General features: G+C 39.5%; 1 protein-coding gene and 1 pseudogene across 12 annotated transcripts in view; one reads left to right on the top strand and one right to left on the bottom strand.

Moving 5' to 3' along the window:
• Positions 1-24,933, bottom strand: part of LPGAT1 (lysophosphatidylglycerol acyltransferase 1) — a 162,937-nt gene extending 138,004 nt beyond the window's left edge. For 7 of the 12 annotated variants that reach the window (XR_011975502.1, XR_011975503.1, XR_011975501.1 and 4 more), the window contains exons 1-2: positions 24,126-24,572; positions 23,183-23,444 (exon numbers count right to left, since the gene is read on the bottom strand). Coding sequence is in view for 8 of the 12 variants with exons in the window: in XM_072647897.1 (XP_072503998.1) it covers positions 23,183-23,444; positions 24,126-24,437 (574 nt within the window). In the remaining 4 variants the exon portion in view is untranslated. Of the gene's footprint in view, positions 1-23,182; positions 23,445-24,125; positions 24,581-24,777 lie in introns of those variants that run through there. The other 5 variants (XM_072647898.1, XM_072647900.1, XM_072647899.1 and 2 more) reach the window with 5 other exon arrangements.
• Positions 8,323-9,824, top strand: LOC140521992 (ubiquitin-associated protein 1 pseudogene; annotated as a pseudogene).
• Positions 24,934-25,210: the final 277 nt, after the last annotated feature.

Raw genomic sequence — 25,210 nt, 5'->3', positions numbered from 1 at the left:
CAAACTATATACAGGACAAATTGGAAATAATTAACAGAGCTTTGGAAAGTACTAGAATTAAATGAGCTTGAAAAAGACTTCCTGCAGAAGATCATGCAGCCTGTGAAAACTTCTAGTCAGGAGATGAATTACCCCCGAGGTGGGGAATCTGCAGCCTCAAGGCCACATGTGGCCCTCTAGGTGCTCAAGTGTGAATCTTTCACTGAATCTAAACTTCACAGAACAAATTCCCTTCATAAAGAATTTATTCTGTAAAACATGGCCTCAGTCAGAAGGCCACATATGGCCTCCAGGTCACAGGTTCCCCACCCTAGACTACCCAGTTCAAGGAAGAGTAAGGGAAGTCAGTGTCACTGGATCAAAGAGTTTGGGGTGGGGGGAAAGAGAGAGGAGATATAAGGTATAAGAAACTGGAAAGACAGAGAGTTTATCAATGGAAGCTGATGAAACTATCAAGTAAAATAGCACAGAGGGAGCCAGAGTGAAGAAAAATGAGCCAGAAAACAAGAAACACAAGGAAGTCAACACTAAAAGAGCAATATAACTCAAATACAAGAAGTAGTATTGGTATGAATTATTAAAACCAAAGCTCATAGCCTTCCTTTTTGCAAACAATAGTAAATTTTAAAAGTATAAAGCAACATGTATCATTAGGAACAACCATCCTTTAAGGAAGCTTTGCTCAACCATTTGGGAAAAATATACTTTGGGAAGTTTGTAACAATTTTTTAAGACTATGATACTTTAGAGGTATAATCAGGGGGATAGAGGAAGCACTACAGCATATCTCCTTACCACATCTCTTCCACAAAGATTCTGTATGTTTGTCCTTCATTCTCAAAGAGAACCATGACATCAAGATGATGATATGACTTGCAATTAACTTTGATTTGAGTGAGGGAGGGCTGTGCAAGGTCACCAACCTCACTTTCTTCTCCTGAGTCAACCAGGTCCAGTGGCCTGATATTCATCAGGAAGACTGGAGATGGCCCAGGATGGAATGGGAGACGCTGGCCCTTTTAGGCTAAGGTCTTATCACAATCTTACTTTGAGTGAGATACACCCATTCAATGAATAGGCTTCTTAAAGTAGTTACTCAAGGACAGGCCCCTTTAATCAAAAAAAAAAAAAATCAAACTGGAAGGAGAAGACCCTCAGGGTTCCTGGGTAAAACAGAAACAGTCACAAAGATCTTGAAAAAGTCAGAAAGAATCATTTTTCCACCCCAGGGCAGCTTAAGGAATTAGAAAGAAGCTTTCAAATACTGGGACTGAGATATGCTACAGGAAGCATTCCAGCATGCAGGGAGGATCAAGACTGGGTCAGGAAATAACAAAGCAGGAAGTAATACAAGGGTGTCTCTAAAACAGCACTAGGTATAGGAACCAGTGACTCAGGGCAGCTCTGTCATGCACCAGTTAGTTTCAGGTAACAGATACAGAGTGGAAAGAAGGGGTCACATGCATGTTCTGAGCAGGAAACATGTTCCAGAAGCAAACCACAGCTACCCTGGGAGTCCACAGAATCCAGCACTAACATAAAGTTCGAAGTCAAGAATTAATAAGGAAGAGATTAGTCAAAAGCAAAACAAACTCTTAAAGAGGGAGGAGGGGAAAAGGAGAAAGAAAAGTATAAGAGATAGGATGACTACTAGGTCTGTATACCAAAGAGCTCAAAAAAAGAGGGAAAGGAACTATTTGTACAAAAGTATTTACAGCAACTCTTATGATAGCAAAGAAATTGAGGAGATACCCATCAACCAGGAGAATGGCTGAACAAGCTATGGTCTATGATTGTAACAGAATGTTGCTGTGCTGTGAGAAATAATGAGCAGGTGGATTTCAGAAAAACCTGGGAAGACTCATATGAACTGATGCAAAGTGAAGTGACCAAAACCAGGAGACCATTGGGTACAGATGATCAGCTGTAAATGAATGACTCAGCTATTCTCAGCAATACAGTGATCCAAAACTATTCCAAAAGATTCATGACGAAAAATGCTATCTGCCTCCAAAGAAAGAACTGATGCAATCTGAAGATTGAAGCATACTATTTTTAGCTTTTTGTCTCATTTGTATGTTTTTTCCCTTTTGGGTCTGTGTCTTCTTTTAAAACGTGACTAATAACGGTAATATGTTTTGCATTATTGAAGATGCATAATCTATATCAAATTGTTCACTGTCCCAGGGAGGGGGGCAAGGGAGAGAAAATCTGGAACTCAAAAATTTTTTGAATGAATGTTAAAAATTGTTTTTACATGTAACTGGGGAATTTTTTTTTTTAAAAGATAACAGGATGGAGAGAAACATAGTTCACAATTTCAACTGTGAGTGTAAATGAACTCACCCATCAGATGGAACAGATTAGTAGAAACCATAATCCAATTAAAAACCATAATCCAATAATATCTTGTTTACAAGAAATACTATTGAAACAGAAAGACACACAGAATTAAAATAAGTGGTTAGAACAGAATCTTTTATGCTTCAGTAGAAGTAAAAAAAAGCAGAGGTAGCAACTGTCATCTCAGACAAAGCAAAAGCAAAAACAGAGGAAACTGAATTTTGCTAAAGGTGCTATAAACAATAAATTAATATAAATATTAAACATGCATCAAATGGTATAGCATCAAATTCTTCATGAAAAAGTTAAATGAGTTTTAAGGAGAAGCCAACAGTAAAACTATAACAGTAGGAAACTTCCATTTATCAAAAAAAAAAAAAAGTTGAGATGAATAGAATTTGGAAAAGCTAGAGATGGTGGACATCTGGAGAATACTAAGTGGGAATAGAAAGGAGTATACCTATTCTCAGCTGTGCATGGTACCTTCACAAAAACTGACCATGTATGAGGGCATAAAAATCTCACAAACAAATGCAGAAAAGCAGGTATTTTAAATGTAACTTTTATGGGCCATAATACAATAAAAATTACATGTGATAGCTTTTGAAACCTAGGTCAAAAATCAATTGGAAATTAAATAACTTAATCCTAAAGAATGGGTGAGTCAAAGAACAAATCACAGAAACAATCATTTCCTTAAAGATAATGATAACAATGAGATGACATACGAAAGCTGTGGGATGCAGCCAAAGCAGTACTTAAGAGAAAATTTATATCTCTAAAAGCTCACATCAATAAAAGAGAGAAAGAACAGATCGATGATTTTGGCATGCAAATAAAAACTTAGAAAACCAAAAAATTAAAAACCTTCAATTAAACACCAATACAGAAATCCTGAAAATCAATGGAATAGATTAACAAAATTGGTTACATATATATACATGTATGTGTATGTATGTGCATGTGTGCATATATACATGTATTATATATATATTAGGAGCTGTTTGAAATAAAATAGATAAGCTATTAGCTAATTTGATTTTTAAAGAAGAAAATCAAATTACAAATATAAAAATCAAAAAAGTGAACTGACAAAAAATGAAGAAATAAAAGCAATTATTAAAAAGTATTTCAACTTTCTTAACTGGCACTCTAAATGAAATAAATGAATCTTCACAAAAATATAAATTGCCCAGAACAGAATATAGAATATTTAAATAGCTTAGAAAAAGAAATCAAATAAGCCATAAATGACTTCCCAAAGGAAAACAAACAAACAAACAAATCAGCAACAGATAATCAATTTAGGTCATGTGAAACTTAAAAGTTTGTGTATAAAAAAAAGCAATAAGCAGAAATCAGAAGAGAAGAAGAAAACTGGGAAAGAATATCTGCAGCAAGTTTCGCTAACATGAGTCTCATTTCTAAGATAGGGATATACTTCAAAGCAATAATCATCAAAACTACTTAGTATTGGATAAAAATAGGAAGCTAGATCATTGGAACTAATTAGGTACATAACATGACAAAGCAAATGCAGGCCCTCATCACTTCATCCTTGGACTACTTCAGTAGCCTGCCAGTGGGTCTGCCTGCCTCAAAGTCCATCCCCACTGCAATCCATCATTCAGCCACTAAAGTGATTTTCCTAAAGCAAAGGTCTGAATCCGTGTTCCCTTCCTATTCAATAAACTCCAGTGACTCCCTATCCCCTTCAGGATTAAATACAAAACCCTGTTTGGTATTCAAAGCTAGAACATAATCTAGCTCTTTCCTGTCTTCTTACACCTTACACCCGGGCATATACTCCAATACAGTGACAATGGTTTCCTCGCTGTTTCACGAATAAGTGAAACTCATCTCTCTGCGCTTCAGGAATTTTCTCTGGCTGTCCCCTATGCCTGGAATGGTCCGCCTCCCCATTTCTACATCCTACCTTCCCAACTAAAATTCCATCTTCTACAGGAAACCTTTTCCAACCCCTCTTAATTCTAGTGCCATCCCTCTTTTAATTATTTCCTATTTATCCTGTATATGGTTTGTTATATATTTGTTTGTTGTCTCCCTCATTAGATTGTAGGCTCCTTGAGAGCAGGGACCACAGCGCGTGGTGCACAAGTGTTTAATAAAACTTTACTGAATGATTAGTGGTCTGGTGTTCAACAACCCAAAGACCCTCAAATATAGAGTTATATGCCCACTACTTGACAAAAACTGCTGGAAAAATGGGAAAGCAATTTATAGAAATAGGATAATAGACTAACATTTTATACCACGTACCAAAATAAGCTCTAAATTGATAAATGATATGATAGAGGACTGTAGGGAGAAAATATCTTTTAAAACTATGGATAAGGGCCAAAAGGGTTCATGGCCAAAAGGGGGGTAGAGAGGACTACAAAAAACAGAACGAATAATTTTGATTACATAAAACTAAAAAGTTTTTAAATAAAACCGGTGCAATTAAAATTAGAAGGAAAAGTTTTTCCTTTTTAAAATCAAATAGGTAACTGGTAAAAAAAAAAAATCTTGCAGCAAGTTTTTCTGATCAATGTCTCATTTATTTGATATATGTGGAACGGACCGAAATTCATAAATAGAATCAGCTAGCATTTATACAGTACTTTAAGGTTCCCAATGAGCTTTAGATAAATTTTCTCATTAGATCCTCACAACTGTGGAAAATAAATGCTACTGTCATCCTCATTTCACAGATGAAGAAAGTAAGAAATAGGGACAGAAGATGACTAACTCAGGTCACAAACTAGTAAAAGTCTGAGGCAGTATCTGAACTCAAGGTTTTCTGTCTCCAGGTTCAACAACCATTCCACCGTGCCACCAACTGCTATTCCCCAATAGACAAATGGTCTAAGATGATAACAGGCCGTTTCTCTTTCTTTTAAAGAATAAGCATACACAAACTAAATAAATACACACATATGTATGTATATGTATATGAAACAGACACAAAACCCTCACAACAACCATAATCCAGCACAGCAAACTCCAACCATGGTTATGTCCAAAGGAGTACACGTCATCCCAGTTTGTGGGTGGTATGACTCCTCTTCATTCCTCTGAACTCATGCCTTACCACTCCGCTGATGAGAGTTCTAAAATCTTTCAAAACCAGAACAACATATACCACAACAATATTGTGAAGACAAACAATTCTGAAAGACTTGGAGTGATCAATACAACAACCAACCATAATTCCAGAGAACTCAATGAAATGTGCTGCCCACATCCTGATAGAGAGGTGATGGATTCAATGCAGAGTGAGACACAGTGTGTGTGGGGGGGAGGGGTGGTAGCCAACGACTATGCATGTATGTAATAGACTCTGTTTTTATAGCTTTCTCAAAAGGAAATAAGAGAATGTCGACCTGAAAATTTAATAAAATGAAACTTTAAAAATAGCCTTTCAAAGTTGCTCTTCTCTATAACACTGCTGTTGTGTGAAATGTTCTCCTAATTTTTCTCACTTCACTCTGCATAAGTTCTTGGAGGAGTTCCCCTGCCAATGGACTGAAACTGCTTTTTTCCAAGGTCACTCATGAACTCTTTTTTTGCTAAATTCAATAGCTTTCCGAAGAAATTAATGAAAAGGCATTTTTAAAGCACTTACTATGTGCAAAGTACCGTTCTAAGCACGGGAACTACAAATAAAAAAGCAAAAGTCACTTCCTGCTCTCAAGGAGCTTTCCTAACAGGGGAGACAACCCATATAGGAGGCATTAGCTGCAAGTTACAGGGAAATGTCTCAAGGATCAGGGTACAGAGGTAAAGCATGGTAACTCATCTTTAATGTCATTTCAACTAATAAAATCCTATTATTTTCTGATAATGAACCATCTGACAATGCCAAGGATTTGGGTTGTGAAAACTTTCTTTTCTGGGTCTTCAGAAAGCTATGGGAGTCGCATAGAGTACAGAGAATTGCACAGAATGGGGCTGTAGCACCTTTAGATGAAATCACCAGGTCCCAAATCCACAGGTTTTGCTTCCCAGGACGTTTGCATCAGCTGGGCTTGAAAGTGACACTCCCACATGGGCTGGAGAAGGTGGGGGAGGGGGAAGATGCCATTCCCAAAACTCTTGGGCTTTTCTCAATCATTATCCTCTTTGACTTCTCTATATCATGTCTTGATGAATATCTTTCCCACACCTGGATTTTTGTGATATTATTCTCCCCTGACTCTTCTTAAACTGTTTCTTAGTTTCCTTTAGGATCATTACGTATGTCCCAATCTTTATCACATATAATATACTCCAGGATTCTGTGAGACCCCCTTCTCTCTCTCCATTCTTAATGATCTTACCGGCTTCCATGGATTCAACTAGTACTTCTATGTAGATGACTCTCACCCCTCTCCTAAGCTTCAATCCACAACCATCAAGTACCTCCTGGGCATATACGCCTAGTCCTGTCCAGACAGAATCTCAAACTCATTATCTTTCCCCCTGAAATCACCCTTCCTTCTAAATCCTTCATCAGGGGAGATACCACCCTTCTAGTCACCCAGGTTTGCAACCTTGCTGTCATCCTAGATTCACTCTCACTCACCTCACATATCACTCAATTGCCAGTCAGTTGTCATTTCCATTTCCAAACATCCTCTGTATCCTTCCAATTATCTCCACTCACAAAGGCACCATCCTAGCTCAAGTCCTTCTGTACTAAGGTATAGTACAAACACTGCAAGAGCCTCTTAAAAAGGTGTCCTTGAATGTGGCCTCTTCCCTCCCCATTCTCTCTTGCACACAGCTACCAGCTAAATGTTCCATTCCTAAAGCATAGCTCTGATTTTATCATTCCCCCTGCTTCAGAAGCTTCAGTGGTTCCCTGTTGCACCAAGGATAAAACTTCAGTGTTTGGCATTTGAAGTCCTTTATGCTGTTTGTAACCTATCTTTCCAGGGTGATTACACAAGTCCCACTGCTTCCTATCACTAAAGCTCCCTATTTGGCAGGAGATCCCCCAAGCTTGGAACGTTCTCCCTCTTTACCTCTGCCTCTTGGAATCCTTAGCGCCTTTCAAGGCTCAAGTCAAGAGCAACCTCCCATAAGAAACCTTTCTTACTCATCCCAGCTGTTAGGGCTTCTCTCCCCAAAAAACAAACTACTGCGTATTTATTTTGTTTGTTTCCTTCACTTACCTAAGTATGTGTTCCAGATTCAGAAGAGAATGTAATCTCCTAGAAAGAAATGACTTTCATTTTTTGTCTTTAAATGCCCAGTACCTAAGACAGTGCCCAAGGCATAAGAGGTGTTTAACAAATGCTTATAGTTTGCTTATTTTTTGGCTAGGTAAAAGCTGGATGACCCTTTTAAATTAGTGATGTTGTAAAAGGGGTTCTTACTAAGATATGAAGCTTGTTGATTCTGCTCTCCCTTCCAACTCTAGGATAGATATTTTATATCCATCTAGCATAATATCATTTTACAAGTACTTTAAATTAGTAAATACTTATTAAGAATTTTATGTGTTATATAGAAAATAGAGAATGCCACTCCTGATACCATTTCTAATTTGGTTGCAAAAATAATGGTTGACTTCTTATTTGCAATAATTCAATAAGTATTTACTGCATGCATTAATGAATTATATGAATTGCTTAATATTTATGCCTAATAGGCATGCATAGGATCATAGAATTTAGAGTCCAACTCTATTATTTTATCAGTGAGGAAACTGAGTCCCAGATCACAGTGCAGCTACAAATATTCTTAGATATATGTCAGATTAGTTTTATCCTTTTATTTTTGAGAGAGAAAAGGGAAGGGCAAAGCTGGAGGGGCATGGCCAATCACTGTCCCTAGGGCCTACTGTAAGTGCTTGGAGGGCCAGCAGTGATGCCTTTTAAGCCTTAGAGACAACAGTGGTGCCTGGATTATCACTCTTTTTTTTGTAGAAGCTGAGAAACTGAGGCTGAGAGAGGTTAAGTAACTTGCACAGGGTCACACAGCAAATTCTAAATGGCTTCTAGGAAATTGGGTTTAGATTGATATGGGACTTTCAGTTACCCTGATGATGTCCCATTTAATACAGGATACAAATTCAAAACATGAGCTAAAGTTGGTCTGCCTATTAGATACACCTAGCCTGATTGTTCATAAGCAGTCAGGGAAATATAATAGGAGTTTTCCTTAGGGAAAAAAAACCCCACAATCAACTGGGCAGAAGACATTATGAAAATCCAGAAAGCTCAATGGGAAACTGAGAGAAAGGCTTAAGAAACAGAAGCCAAAGTAAATTCCAAGGGTGGCCCAGAGGGTGACAGAAAATTGCTTTACTCAAAGACACACTTGTCTGACTACAATGCCACTTCCCATTAACCTAGCCTTTGCTAGCTTACAGAAAAATATTCACACCCCAACTTGTGTCTGTAGCAATGCCATAAAACAGATTTTCAGTCCACCCCATAAAAAGGCAGGCTGCAACCCCACTGATCTGAATGTGAAGAGGTTCCATTTGAAAACATGGAATTAAAAACTACTGATGAGAAAGAATAACTAAGAAACATTCTTGTTGGTACAACTGGGCCTATTGTGGCCCAGATCTTAAACAATAAAAGGAGGATCTAGGGTTATATGGCAGGACCAAGGAAGTCTTGGCATCTCTGGAATGGGCTAAACTGGATTTCAAGTCCCTTTACAAACCCAATGGCCTTATCACTTTACTACAGTTAGGTAGCTGTGAAAAAGATGTTACCATCTTCCAAAGAGTCACTCTCTCCTATCACCTAGATGAGTAATATCAAATATCTTTCCTTCCCCAAACTTGACTCAGATGAGAGTAAGCAAAGCTTGCAAGAACTTTTCACAGCATCACTTGCCTTCAAAATGGCACTTTCTTGAATTCCTTAAAGCGCTGCTCCCAGAACAATATTAGTCAACTCAACAGACACACTGGGGTAAAACTTTCAGGTTTAAATTTGGCCAGTGGCAAAGATGAACCAGACTATCCCCTCAGCCCAACTGCCTTCTTTGTCTGTTTTCTCACTGCACACAGGAGAGTCATCACCTCCAAACAGTGTTGAAGGTCACATCTCATAAAGTCAGGACATCAAAAATGCCCAACACCCCCAGCTCTCCCCAGGGTTCCAGTACACCAACTTCTATGGACCTGTGAGCACTGTCACCCAGGGAGCAACACTGTGGAGATGAAGAAGAAGCAAGAAAATATAGAGCAGGTTTTTGATTATTTGTTTACACATGGACAGATCTATGCAAAGGGCTTTGATCCCATTCAGGTAGAAGCTTTGGAAATGTACCACTGTTCAGAAGAAAAGACAAAAGAATTTCTTCAGTTAATGAGCAAATTTAAGGAAATGGGCGTTCACCTGAAAGGCATTAAAGAAGTTTTATTATTATGAAGCAATGACCAGGACACTAGAAGAACTCATGAAAGAACTGCCCACACTGCCAGGGAGTATCTCGCACTCTGGGAGGCCCCAAGTATTCTCATCAGTCCCTAGATAGGTCCCTCTTACTGGCAGTGACTGCATTCTCTCTCCTTAAGAGTAGGAGAGAATGTTGTTTTGGGTTTATTGCTGTTGGAGGTGGGAAGGGAAGAGACAGGAAGGGTACTTCTGTACACCACACACTGATTTGTATGAGAGTTTGACTCCTGTGTGAACAGGGCAGAGGAAAGTAAAGCACAGGAACATTAGGACATTTTAGTCCTGCCCCTACTCCACCCATTTTACTAATTTTATTTGTATTTTAAGAAGTGTCCTTCCCAGCTTGGCCCTGATGTTTCTGGAAGTCTATACATATATTCAAGACCAAACTTTGTTGTTATGTTCTCACTTTTTCCATGAGCCAGAGATACAGGGGTATTCTGGAGGGAAAAGATTCTGAGGTTATCAGTGCTGCTTTGAATGTCATGTGTCTGACATCTTTCCCTGTTAGACTAGTTGAGCTGAAATCCATGCCTAGTACAATGAAAAGGAGTTTTTTTTAGGATATATATTTGAGTTTACCTTTTTTTTTTTTCTTAAAAATGAACTCCAAATTGGTGTAATACTGGTTCCTAAACCTTTGGAGATATGAAGAATGTCACTGAGTTTGGGCATTCTTCTGCTCCTTCTGTCAGGAAGCTGTTGGGGTTACCCACACTCAAGTCTTGGCTAAATCTTGGATTTTGTTGGAGCAGGGCATCTAACTTTTTAACCTTTGATTACCTTCTCCAGGCATTAAGTACCAGTTTTAGGAAACTTTTCAATTGACATTTTAATATTCAGTGTGAAACAGGAAGCTCTTTGCAAGCATTCTCAAGTATAGTTGAAGGAATAAGCCCCTAATCCATTAGCCCAACCCTAACACACACACTTATTTCGATTTTACTTTCCACATCCTTTTGGAAGAATAATCATTGCTTCAGAATGATATATTTGGTAATATCTAGTAATAGAAATCCATCTCTGATTTGTTTTGTATTATTGTATTATACTGTACGTTGTTAAAGCTCTAAATAAAAAAAAATAGTCTTGAGAAATCTAAAGTAATGTGCTACTTTAATTCTTTAGAAAAACAACAAAAATTTAAAAGGTTAAAAAAATCTGACAAAAGTCTGAAAACAAGGCACATAAGCAATGTGAAGATTAAAAAAGAACCTACCAAAAAGATTAAAAAATGTTAAATAAAAGCCTAGCAAAAAGATTATCAATGTACCTATATAATTATTCCCTAGGCTCAAACTGGATTTGTATAAGGAATGCAAGGATGGCTCAACTCCAGGAAAACAATTAATATAATTGATACATTAAAACACTCGTAACCACATAACTATATCAACAGATAGAGAAAAAGCCTTCGACAAAACACAACACTCACTTATGCTAAAAACAAAACAACAAAACAAAACAAAAACCAAACCCACAAAGCATAACCAAAGAAGGGCCATTTTTATTATAGAAAAAAGCATTTATCTAAAACCAAAGGAAAAACATTAGTTATTACCAAGATATACAGGAAACTGACATAGTAAGACCACTCACAAAAAAATCAGTGGCCAGAGGATCAAAAGTTTTGAGGAAGAACTACAAATGATCAACCACATAAAAACATAGTCCAAATCACAATGTGAAAACTGTAAACTAAAGACACTCTTAGGTTTCACCATTGAACCATCAAACTGGCAATGAAAAAGAGTGGCAATAATATAATGGAGGAACTGTGGGAAGACTAACATATACTAATATACTCTTGGTGGTACTACGAATTACAGGGGCAGTGAGGAGCAGTGTGGTCCAGTGGAAAGGGCACTGAATCAAAGGATGTGGGTTCAAATGGCAGGCTCTACCATTAATGTCTATGTGATGCTGGACAAGTAATTTTACCTCTCTTTACAAAAGTTTTCTTATTTATAAAATGAGAGGGTTATATCAGTTGAGGACTAGATAAAGAAGGTATGGTACATGAATGTAAAAGAATACACTTCTGCTATGAGAAATATTGAAGACGATGGTTTCAGAGAAACTTTTAAAAATCTGTATAAACTAATGGAGAGTAAAGTTAGGAGTACAAATTATAAAATAACATTATAAAAACAAAACTTTGAAAGACTTTAGAACTCTGATCACCACAATGACCAAACATGTCATGATGAAACAAATATGGTAACCATAGAGGTAAGAGTATGGATGGGTGTGTGCGTGTGTGCGTGTGTGCGTGTGTGTGTGTGTGTGTGTGCGCGTGTGTGAGAGAGAGAGAGAGAGAGAGAGAGAGAGAGAGAGAGAGAGAGAGAGAGAGAGAGAGAGAGTCTTCAATAGGGGAATTTGTTTTGTTTGATAATTTACATGTTTGTAAATGGAGTTCTGTTTTCTTTCTCATTCAATGGGGGGGGAGGAAAGTGGGAGAAGAGAAAAGATAGATTTCCATTAATTAAAAAAATAAAAATTTAATTTTTAAAATAAGATAAATGGGGAGAGAAGAAGAGTTTGGACTTGACCAGCAAGGTCCCTTAAAACTCTTAATCTAAGATCCTACGAATTAATCGAACAAAATTTAGAATCACATGAGAAAAATCATTAAATGTTCATACCCTTTGACCCAGAGATCCCACACTACTAGGTGTATATACCAAAGAGGTTAATGACAAAATGAAAGGTCTACATAAAATACTCACAGCAATATTCTGTAATAGTGAAAAATTAGAAAAACTGGGAAATTGACAAATTGTAAAAATTGACAAATTGTAATATGCAAATGTAATGGACTTCTATTGTGTGTCATAAGGAACAAGGAATAGTATAGAATCGTGGAATCACAGTGATCACAGGATCATAGACTTAGAGCTAGAAGGAGATGTTGGAGGTCACTCAGTTCAAAGCCTTCATCTTACAGATAAGGAAACTATGATCCAGAGAATTAAGTGACTTGCCCAAGGTCACAAAGGTACTAACAGGTGGAATCTGAACCCAGGTTTTCTGACTCCAAATCCAGGGCTATTTCTACTGTACCACAATGTCTCCCTTGTACCAAAGAAATAGAGTTTAGAAAGCAGAACCAATAGAACTAAATATACAATGGCTTCAATAATGCAAACAATAAGACCACTAAAAGCCAGCTACATTCATGAATTATAATGAGAGTCATAGAACTGATCATGAAACATAGCTCCTTAGTAAAGAAAGGGAACTACTGATGCATTGGTTCGTTTTACTTGAATATTTTTCTTTGTTTCAAAGGATTCAACAGGGGAAAGAAGTGTTTAAAACAGAAATTACTATAGTGTAAAAACAAAAAAGAACAATAAAACTTTTTTTTTTAAAGCAAGATCCAAAACCAACTACATTTTCACAGAGTATATTTTAACAGTCCTGCATTTATCCTGAATATAACAGTCATCAGAAGAGTGAAGTGACAAGACTAGTCTTGCTGCTTAAGGAAAGCTATTTAAACTTTAAATGCCTAAAAATGAGTCACAATCTCTACCCCATGAATTTCCAGCAATTCAATCACACTGCTTTCCTAACACCAAGGACTAAAGAAACAGGCATTCTGATTATTTTGAGAGAAGCAGGTAACTGTGGAACATGGGGAGCTTTCGGCCTGCGTAGGGCACTGGTTTTAGCGGGTCATTGCAGGGTATGAGAACACTGCATTTTTAGGGGGAGACACACCCAAAAATCAAAGGGGCAGGGTAGCCAAAGAAACTTCCATATTTCTAAAATTTGCCATGACCCTCGTCTGCCCTCTACTCTTCATTCTCTTCCCAGAAGCCAAGGATCACAGTCCAGTGCCTCATCCTTTCCCCTATTAAGGACTAGTGGCAGGTGGGAAGCAAATAAAGGTGATATATATATATATATATATGGGGATTATCATATCCCATTCATAAATGTGAACAAAAGTTGCTTAATCCAGAGCTATGATTGCCAGTAAATATGATGATGCTTTCCCTGACACCTCTCAATATCTCTCTACCCACTTGCTGAAAAAATAGCCTAAAGTTTCTTTAACCAAAGAGAGAAAACTCTTTCAATACCAAAATCAGACAAAAAGTTTAAAATGCATGTTTACAACTGGTACAATTTAGACTCAATTCTGCCAAAGAAAAATAGGTCAACTCAACCTGACAAGGGCAAATACCAGATTATTTCTAGTTTTGAATGGCAAGGGATTAGAGAAAAGAAAAGGATGGGGTGGATTGTCAGAAAGGTGAGGAGAATGGGAAAGTAAAGAAAGGCAGAAGAAATCTGACCAACTTCAACATTCTGTCTAGGCTATACCATATTTACAACTGTGCACAACGAGAAAATATTCTGGGCCATGTTGCTGTCCTAGGTTTAAGTGCTATACTTTATAACAAAAGTAAACATTGTTTTACATTTTTTAAAATTAATTTGAGGGTCTTCAATTCATTTTGAGTCCTCCTTTAAAATAAAAATTGATTTTATTAAATAAGGATCTTACTTTCCACATGATTGATGAATCTTTATCTACAAAATGAGAAGCCTGGACTAGGTGATTCCATCAAATGAGATAGTATTTGTAAAACATTCATGACGTGCCATTATCTATTCATGCCAGATTGCTATAATACAACGTGTAAAATTTTGATTAAGGCTCTTGTTAGAGGTGATTCACCTTTGGAATTCTGTAGCTCCAAATGATGAAAGATGATTTAAAAAAACTTTTCTAATAATGAAGTTTATAACTATTTTTTCACTATTACTAATAATGTCAGTAATAACTGATTTGTCTATCAGAAATCAGTCAACAAGCATTTATAAATTGCTGTGCCAGGAGATGTGTTCTGAGGATACAAAGAAAGGTGAAAATGCTGTCCCTGCTCTCAAGGAGCTCACATTCTCACAGAGGAGACAAAATGTAAATATATCTTTGTACACATGATATAAACAGAGCACATGAAAGATAATCTGAGAGGGAAAGGACTACTAACAGGAAGTACTACCAGAAAAGGTCTTCTGCAGAAGGTGTAATTTTTAAATGAACACGGATATTTTAACTGCAACTCCAAAATTACCTTTTTCTTTAAAAAGGGAAAAATATGTTTAATAAGAATGTATATGTAGAGCCTTTATCAGATTGCACACCATCTTGGAGAAGGGAGAGGAAATGGTGGTAGAGAAAATTTAAAACTCAAAAGCTTATGGAAGTGAATGGTGAAAACTAAAATTCAATTAATTTTTTTAAAAGGGGACAGGTAAAGTGAAACACAAATTAATTTCCAATTTAGAAAGTGGAATAAAGAAAACTACTTTAAAACACTGATTTTCAAGATATAGTCTTAGGTCCTATACTTTAATTTCAAGTATGTTCAATTTTATTACTTTGGATGCAACAACATTTATATTATTATACTTCCATTGATTTTGATGATTTTTTTTTGTTTTAATGACAAGTGATAATGTTATAACATAAAGTTTTCTTATAGTGAAAGTCAGGACATATGGCCTCATGACTTTCAGCGTTTGAAGGCAGACAAGAAATCCCTGGACTAGTCAAACTGGAGAATCAATAGCTTGGAGGTTAAAGGCATTTTTCATAGTTACTTAGTTATTACATAAGATTTAGATTGCAAACTACTTTGGAATAAAGGGAATATTTATCTTTACTTTTCTACTACCTAACACATAGGTGCTTTTTAAAAAGTGTGTAGAATTGAAATGAAATGAAGGTCTGAAGGCGTTGTTTCTTGCTTTTGACCAGCTACAAAACAAATTCATTTATTAGAAAAATCACACTTTCTGACCTTTAATACAGCAGCTAAATGAAGAAAGCATAGGAAAGAAGCGGCTACTAGATATAATTTGTGACCAAAATCTTTTAAGTCTTTTGACCACCGAGCTGAGGGTAAAGCAACTAGAAAACTAGCTCCCTGAAAGCTATCATCTCCTTGTTTCTTTACTTTTTCAGCTTTTCTATTAGCCACAGAAGGGATATTTCAATTAGGCACTACATCAAAGAAGAAAAATGGCCTGAAACAAATTCATCTCTTGATGCCTTCTTCCATCTGAGACTAAACTCATTTGTAATATTATACACAGTAAAAGCTTTCTGCCAACATGGTCAACACCCTAGTTTGGGCTCTCATCAGGACAAGTGTCTCTTAGCTTCCTTGCCTCTTCTTTCCACAATCCATCTTCTACACAAGCGCCAAAGAGCTATTCCTAAAACAGTGGTCTAAACATGTCATCCCTTGCTCAAAAAGCTCTAATCCTTTGTTCTTGTCTCTAGGAAAAAAACAAACAAACAAAAATGTTCTTGTCCGTTTGAACATGAAAACCTTTCACAATCTGGTTTCAGTCAAGCTTTCAAGACTGCACATTACTTTCTTCATGTACTCTATATATTGGACTATAGTCCAAACAAAGTAGCCTACTTAATGTTCTATGCATATGACATTCCATCTTCCCTCTCTGTGACTCTGTACTTCCTCCTGATATCTACATCTTAGAATCCCTAACTTCTTTCCGCCTATTATTGTTCCATCATGTCCCACTCTTCATGACTCCACAGACTTGTCCATAGGGTTTTCTTCTCCAGTGTGTCCCCATTTTACAGATAAGGAACTGAGGCAAACAGGGGTAAAATGACTTGCCCAGGGTCACACAGCTAGTGTCTGAGGCCAGATTTGAACTCAGATCTTTCTGACTCCAGGTCTGGTACTGTATCCACTGCAGCACCTAGATACCCCATGCCACCTCCTACCTGGGGTCTTTCCTGAGCCTCCCAGTTGCCCAGTGGCACACACCCCCTCCAAAATTATTTTGTCCTTACTTTATACATGTTATGTTCCCTTATGTGGGTATTTCCTGTTTTCTCTGACACAGGGCAGGAGCTGTTTCATTTGTCTCTATCTCCAGGACCTAGCACAGTAGTCACTTTGTCTATTAACTAATGATTGTAAAGAAACAGCATGCACTATTCTGTAATCAGTAATGAGTTACAAAGGCATATTATCCAAAAGAAATTCCATTTAATTTCCCTACTTGCCAACAAAACTATCTGTCTACACTATACCTCAGACTGGAAAAAGTGGTCTAAAAATGTTTTCTTTCTTTGTATACCTAGTTTACCTCAAGGCAGAAAGAATGAGAGAATAGGCATATGTTTTCAAGACAAGTTGTATGTACTCAAGACCCTTAATCAAGGCTACCTATCCCACTATTAAGTACAGAGCCTTCTTAAAAATACACCAATTTAAAGAGATTATAGCTTTACCTCATAGACATTACATAAGCTTCCGTAAATCCTTTCCACTCAAAAGACAATAAAAAGAATTGAGAAGGTATTGCCTTTCTCTGAATTTCTTCACTTCTCCCCTCCCCCCCCCCCAAGATTTATACAAGCCACATTAGCACTATTATTTCAAATCTATTCGTAAACTTCTTAAAAATGCTTTTTCTTATATGGAGATTACACTACGTTTTTTAAAACCAAGTCACACTCAGGGTACCACTAAGTCATAGATCTATTAACAGATCTTTTTATTTGCTTTTCTCTACTGTAGGCCTAAATGGAATATCTACCATTAAAAAAATAAAAGACAGTACATATGCACATATAAGTGTTTGGTTGTAAAGTCAGCACTGACTAAGGAAGATCTGACTAACATCAGTCAGACTCTTCCTTCTAATGGCAATCTACTGTAAGCAGTCAAAAAGTAAAATTTAAATTGAGTTTTTATTTCTCCTCACAGTTAATAGCTAAGTTAAGAGCCCTTAGGAAAGCTGTGATATGTTCCTAAAGTATACAGTATAAAGCAATCACACACTCAAAGCAGTTTTTAAATACAAATTTCACACTAATCACTGCATGTGATACGGTTTCATGTGCTATACAGGAGTAGCTATAGGAATAAGGATTGTGTGTCCCAAACTCACAAGGATAAATGGATAGAAAAACTGAGAACCACTTCAGGATGCCAAGGTATGTGGAAGTCCATTACAAAAAGATCATTATTTTGGTTCTTTAACAAAGATAAACTTGCAGCCATAGAAATTTTCAGTTGGTTCCAAATATTACATGATTTTAAACTACATCAAAATAATGTGGCAGCACAAAAAAGGGCACTGAATTTGAGATCTGAGGGCCTTTGGGCTCTGACACTTGAGTGACCTTGGACGAATTAGCAGAACTCTGAGCATCAACTTCTTCAACTGTAAAATAAAAAGGCATGATGAAATGAACTCTAAGGTCCCTTCCAGCTCTAAATTTTAAAATTTTATGAATTCTTTTTTAAAGAGGGAAGACTAGAGACACATTCTCTTACCCAAATTATAGAGAAGAAAAACAAATTTCTAACATTTTATTCTTAATTTATACATCAGTTATATGAAATTAGACAAATATAAGGAACAGATAAGCAAAGAAATGTTTTACCAAAGGAAAAAACAACTAGTGATAGTTAAAGAAATTACCTTATTGTGAAAATTATCACATAAATCAGATTAATTTTAATTTTTTGGAGGCTGGGATGCATCCAAGGTATCTTAACTTCATACTAATATATGAGTTTCTTCTCCTCCTTTCATTAATACTCAACTCCTTATACTAGAACCAGAAAGGAAAGAGGTATTTCTACGATCCACAGAAATTTCCAGAGAGGTTACACACACAGTCCTCTTCTTGGACACTATATTTTTATTTTGCTCCCAGCCCTATTCAGTCATTAAATTCAATAATTATTGATTAAGTGCTTATGAAGAACAAACAATGAAGGAGGGCCACACACTAAGGATATCGAGATAAATTGTGTAAAGCCTCTGTGACTGACAAGGTGAGGCCTCTGCAGTGAATTTATGCAAGGGTACCCACCATCAGACCATCAGGCAGTGACGAATAGGTAGCAACCTACACCACTTAAGAAAGTGGCCACATCGGTGAAATCAGAAATCTATTTGAGTATATGCAAAACACAGGGCAGGGCTTCTAACCAAAAAAAGTTCCTGCTCTCCAAGAACTTACATCTTCATTGTGGCAGACCTAAATATTTTATACAACATGGAAAAAAGTAACATATCAAATTTATGGAGAACCTTTTTTCCCTCAGTCTTTATACCTCGGTGAGGTAATAACAACAGACATATTAATAGTCACAACAGGTATTTATACCATTCTTTAAAAAGTTTTTAAAGCATTTTGCCTACATTATCTTAATTGACTTTCCACTGGCAACTCTAGAAAACTCAGAATGAGGAAGCCTGAGGTTCAAATAATTCTTTGGCTCATGAATCTCAGACTCTCAGTCTCTTCATCTTTAAAATGGAAATAATAACATCTACATGGAACGTGCATGTAACAGGGTTATTGTGAGAAATATACTTTGCAAACGTTACTAGTAAATTCTTTAAAACTTTATTAAATGCACATAATTTAAGTAATACAGACAAGCTGAAGAATACATATCACAATCGTTATGAATTACTACATATATCCTCTAGAGGTTTACAGAGTAAGCTAAGATGGTAAGAATGAAGTCATTCAGATCTTTTTCAATATTAAAAAAAATCCATAGAACTTCATCAGCCTGTGTATTACCTTGAAACCCCTTAATAGCCCAATCAAGTTTTCCTGAAAAGTGACAAAAAAACCCAACAAAGATTAACCCACCTCCTGGAGACCACCCTTTTGGAGACAGAGTGCTCCAAAATTAGGCTAGTACTTAGACAACAGGTGTTACCAGGGCTTGTATTTTCAGTGAGAACCTAAGCTCTACTGAGCCTCATCACCAAGATCAATTGCATGTTGTGACAAAACACAGGTAAGGGACTTTCAAGGGGACAGTTAACAAAATAAATGACTGAAAATCAAGATAAGTAAGCCTACAATTTAAATAGAGGAAAAAACCCTATCCTTTTATCATAAGAAAAACAAAAAGGAGAATCTAAGCCTACTTGCTTCTACGGTAGCATATTTTCCATTTGTCCTTAACATGTTAGAACAAAGGTAGCAAGAACACGACTCTTCAATATGCAGTTCACAAAAAGGGGAAGAAAGAACAGTTCATCTGTCTGCATGATGAAAGGAACAGTGGGAATAAGAAGCAGTCTCAAGGGAAGAACGAGGAGCCAGGTGGCAGTGGATAGGGTGCAGGGCCTGGAGTCAGGAAGACATCTTCCTGAGTTCAAATCTAATCTCAGACACTTATTAGCTATACGATCTTGGGTAAGTCACTTAACTCTATTTGCCTCAGTTTCCTCATCTGTAAAAATGAGCTAGAGAAGGTAATGGCAAACCACTCTGGTATCTTTGTCAAGAAAACCCCAAATGGGGTCACAAAGAATCAGACAACTGAAAATGACTGAACAACTAATCTGGGAGTACAAATAAGGATTTAATCACTGTCCTGCCCAAAGGTTACATGTGAAAGGCAAAGGGAGAATTTTAGAGTCACCTTTATAGCCCTGGAAATTCAAAGCTGGGGCAAACATGCTCATCACAGTTTAAAAGAACCATTTACCTAACCCAATCCTTACCCAAGAGCTATTTTTAGGCATCTGGGGAACAGCTATGAGTTAGAATCCAGTTTAAAATATGAACATTTCATTTATACTTTTAAGAACTCATTTTTGTGAGATTATGATACATATCTCATGTTTTACAAAAATATCTCTTAACAAAGTTTCAAATGACAAAAAAAAATCAATTTGGAAATAGATGGGGAAAGATGTTTAATAAAGCATAACATGCAAAAATGATACATTTTTGTAAGGAAAGACTGAAAACCTGTAATTAATGTTTACATATTCAACACTTGGTCCAGCCACTTAAGAGTAAAATTATTTTTTTCTATCATCCACTAAAAGTAAAAGCATCTAAACTGCAAAGGTTTACCAAAAGTAAAGGTATATTACCAAAAGTGTTTACCAAAATTGATGTCTTCACCTTGAATGGAATAGTTTTTTTTAAACACAGGTTTCCGGACTGATTTCAGTTTCCCATTTAACACATGAGGCTATTCAGACATCTTTAGAATTGCTTTAACAAGAACAGAGCTACTCTCTTTTGAATGGAATTGTATCTCTACTATGTCTGGAAGCCTGTGCATAAGCAGTAAGGAAGGAAAATAAACAACATTCCACCTCACTGCAGATTTCATTACCATCCTGAAATGAATGGGAGAAAATAAAGATATAATATACAGAGAAAAAAAATTTAACATTTAAGATTCTTTTTTAGGTAGGCAGCCTTTCCAATCAATAGCTGATTGTCCATTTCTTTAAATCCAACTGGGGCTTTCAATAAAACTACAATGTTGTGACTATTTTCTGCGGCAGTAAGATCTCCAACTTAGCTATCCAAAAAGCAAGGGTTTATATTATCATCAGGAACACCAATTAAAATGCAAACTATATACACTCTATAAAGTTCCATATTTAAATAAATCAAACTGATCAAGTTGTCTAAAGCAACAGCACAACGTACAGCAGATGCTTCATAGAAACTAAAATATGCATATCATGCCAAGACTATTTTCCAAGCAGGTGGCAAAAGAAACCACATAGTTCTGCAGTCAGCGGAGAGAGACATTCCCAAGAAAATATGCTTAAAATATACTGGCAGCCATGCTGTGGTCAAAGGATCGTCAACTCGAACCTCCAGTACCCTCCTTAAGAGTTTCAAGGTCAACACTGAATTAATTTTGCCAGCCTTACCATCATGCTAATTTTTCCACTATATATACACAGACACACACACATAAGCAAGAAGATTGCAGCAATTTCATTTAGTTTAAGGACAGTGAACCTCTAGAATCCATAACTAGAGATAGGTAAACTTATTTACAAGAAGCAACATGAAGCATCATGAACAAGGATTAAAACTAGCAATTTCACGTAGCATACCTGGGAAAGCTCAAGCTATTCCACAGGCAAAGCAAATCTAATACCACAGGGCAACTTGTGTAGTAAGATTTCAGCACCACAGGCCAGAGCTCCACTTTTCTAACACCAGCTCTACTGCCACCATCTCCTATAAAAGCACGAGAAGCTCACCTAGTATCTCCAAAGAGTATGGGCATCTTGATAAGGCATATGACAAGGAATCAACAGATTAACCTATCCCAGGGGCTTCAGCTCTTGCAGGATAATAAGTGCCTTTGCTGGAAAGTGAAAAGGTTTCATCTGGGACAATAGAAGTCCTCTGATATAGCAAGAGTCTGCTCAGACTGCAAAAAGACTGTATGTTGTCAATCCTTTTTCTTGTAAATATGGATAGAATCTGCAGATACAGCCTGGGCAGAAAAGAAGGAGATAGACAATTTAAAAGGGAAGTTGTGGCACCGCTCTTTTGTACAGGGTACCCATCCCCTCACCACTCTCAAGCTAGGAGCATCCATACAGAGTTATTGATTACACATCTGACAAGTGACCTCTACTGCCTCTTTCAGCTCAAAAATTGCATGAATTTAAGAGATGAAAATCCAGAACAATCTAAGAACAATACTAAAAACCTCTGCATTTTTAAAATGTGATTCAGACAACTCAAGAAAGAAAAAGAGAGAGAGAGAAGAGAAAATAACATGCAATAAAGAATTCTGAGAATCAAGGCAGAAAAGTTCTGGGAGCATATGGAAATTCAAAAGCAGAAAAGAAGCAGGATACTGCCTTTCACTTATTCCTACAAAAGTCCTCTTCAAAGTAAAGTATTCCCCCTTCTCCAAAGCCCTGTTTAAATGTAGAAATGGATTTAGATTTTAAATACTGTGTATACAAACTGATCTCTGAGCATGAGTTTATGTAACCAACTCTGTTAACTATTTGTATGAAACCTCCTAAAGGGACTGAACACAGTAAAAAACAAGATTTGAGACATCTTTCCACTAACAAGATTGTGATGACCAATACCACATTACATTATCCTTCACAAAAGGAATAAATTCTTAAAATCAGCCACACTAGCAGGGGTTATTGTTTACGGGTCTTACATTTTTCCTTTTCACCGGCTACAAGCTTCGATCTTCACCCGGCAGGCCCCGCTCCATTTTTTGAAGGCCAGTATCCCCTGTTACATAAGATGGTCCCCACTTTCCCTACACACACAGTTGAGGGTTCTCACCACGCAGTTGTGACAGCCGGAGTATCCCCTGTTACATAAGATGGTCCCCACTTTCCCTACACACACAGTTGAGGGTTCTCACCACGCAGCTGTGCAGCCCGGACCTCCAACGAACACCGTGCAGCCAGCACTGCTTCAGTTCTCGATGGATACACTAACAAGTTACACTTACAAGTTACGACACTTGCACACTCTTAGATACTGTATATAATGTACTGATACATCCCACAAGTGCACATAAGCAGATTTCTCCGCAAGCCCCAGCCCGCCCCCCCCCGCGCCACGCTTCGGGGGTTCTCACCTGTGTAGCCTGCACACCAGCCCCAGGAGGCCACCATGGCCAGCAGCCACTTGTACATGATTCCTTCGATATACCAGAACAGCTTCCTGTCCAGCACTCGCAGAGGCAGGAGAAGGATGATATAGAAGACGTAGGACGGAATGGCGACCAAGTTATTGGCGACCATGAAGGCGAACCTCAGAGCAGCTTTCACAAAGGTCACGCACACCCGTGGAACTTCTAGAGTCATAGCCATCCTCACGCTGGAGTCGGAAGCCTCTTCCTGCGGAAAAAGCAAAGCCTTCTTATAAATGACAAGGAATTAAACACCTAAGTAGTTATCATGGTCAGCTCTGTCAAAGAAAAGTCCTGGGGGGCCGGGGCGCGGGGAGGGGGTGCGTGTTAAACCTCCTAGGATAGAAGCCACCACGATCGCCCGGGGAAATGGGGGGGGGGGGGCGGAGAGAGGCATCGTGCAAAGTCAAGGAGCCGCGAGGGCAAAGTGTGTCATGATATATTTAGCAAACAAGAAGGCAAACTCCACGCACCAACAACTGAGCCCCACTCCCAATCATTTTTATGACAACCTTTGACATTACAAAAAAAAGAACAACTTCCCTGGAGCCTCCCCCCGTCCGGGGCACCCACCCCCAAGATTCCCGGGCGATCCTGTCCGTTCTGGGGACCACGGCGTCACCAGCCCCCGGCCAGCACGCTGAAGGCGCCCAGTCCTCCCCAAAGCAGAAAGGGGAGGCAGGGAGCCAGGATGGGCAAGGGCAGAAAGGAGGCCGGGGTGGAGAAGCGGCAAGGGGGAGAGCTGAGGGCAAGGAGAAGGGCAAGAAGTGTTTTATAGCGGGGGTGAGGAAGGAGGGGCAGGTAAGAGGGAGGAGCGACGAAATGGAAAGGGGGTAACAGGGAAAGCGGGGGAGGAGAGGGGGAGGAAGGCCCGAGCCCCCCCACTCACCTTCCGCAGCCCCGAGGACGGGCAGCCGCCCGCTGGAGAGAGCGGACGAAGAAGCGCAGGAGGCGGAGAAGGGGGAGGAGGGGCTGGGGCCGGCGGGGCCGGGAGCCTGCTGCGGGGGGCCTGATGCTGCGGGGCGGTGGAGGCGGCGGCTGTCCCCGGAGGAGGAGTCGGGGTCATGGACTCGGCGGCGGCCCAACCGGCCCCGGGCGCGGTGGCGGCGGCGGGCGGCCTCTCACTCCCCTTCCAGCTGCCTGCGGAGAGATGGAGGCCGGTGGGACAGAGAGCAGACCTGTCACCCGGGCGGGGTCCCATTCACGCCGGGGACGGAGATGGGGTGCGGGAAGGAGAGCCGCCACCCCCCGCCCCAGGGCCTACGGAGCCCGGGGTTCCTCCTCCACGGCCCCTTCTGACCCGCGGCGGCGGCTCCGGCTTCCTCCCGGAGGACGACGCCGACCTCTCCCCTCTTTCCCCTCCCCCCACCGCCAACGCCTCCAACCGTCCCCGCACCGGCGGCCGCCCCTCCGAGCCTGCCCTCCCGGGGCGGCCGGGCCGGGGCTGCTCCGCGCCGCCCCGCTCCTGCTTGCCCCCCCCACCCCCGCCGAACCCCTGACCCCCGCGCGGCTCCGAAGGCGGGTGAGAGCCGAGGCTATACCTCGGGCTGGCCTGGCCCCTCGCCGGGCTGCGGGGGCGGGAGGAGCCCCAAGAATTCATCGCCCGCGGCGGCTCTAGGCGACCTAGCAGGCGTGGACCCCGGCCTCGGGCCGCGCTCGGTGCCCACGGCCCGCTAGCAGCCGGGAAACGCTACGGGAGAGCGGCGGCAGCGGCGACGGCGGCAGGAGGAGGAGAAGGAGGAGGAAGCGGCGGGAGCCGAGACTGCGGCGAGCGCCGTCCCCAGAGCGCCCTCTAATGAGCAGCTGGGCCTCCGCCGCCGCCGCCGGCCACCCTGCCCGCTGCCCTCTTTTCGGCCCGCCCGCCCGGCGCACGAGCCTCCCCTCGCGGCCCGCGCCCGGAGCCTGCCGGTGCCCCGGGGCAGGCCAGCCGCTAATTGGGAGCTGTCACCGCGCCAGAGGGGCCTCGCCGGGGCC

The sequence above is a fragment of the Notamacropus eugenii genome, chromosome 2, assembly GCF_028372415.1.
Source record: "Notamacropus eugenii isolate mMacEug1 chromosome 2, mMacEug1.pri_v2, whole genome shotgun sequence".
Lineage (NCBI taxonomy): Eukaryota > Metazoa > Chordata > Mammalia > Diprotodontia > Macropodidae > Notamacropus > Notamacropus eugenii.
The sequence above is the reverse complement of the archived record's forward strand: the minus strand, read 5'-3'. Positions and strand labels throughout refer to the sequence as shown.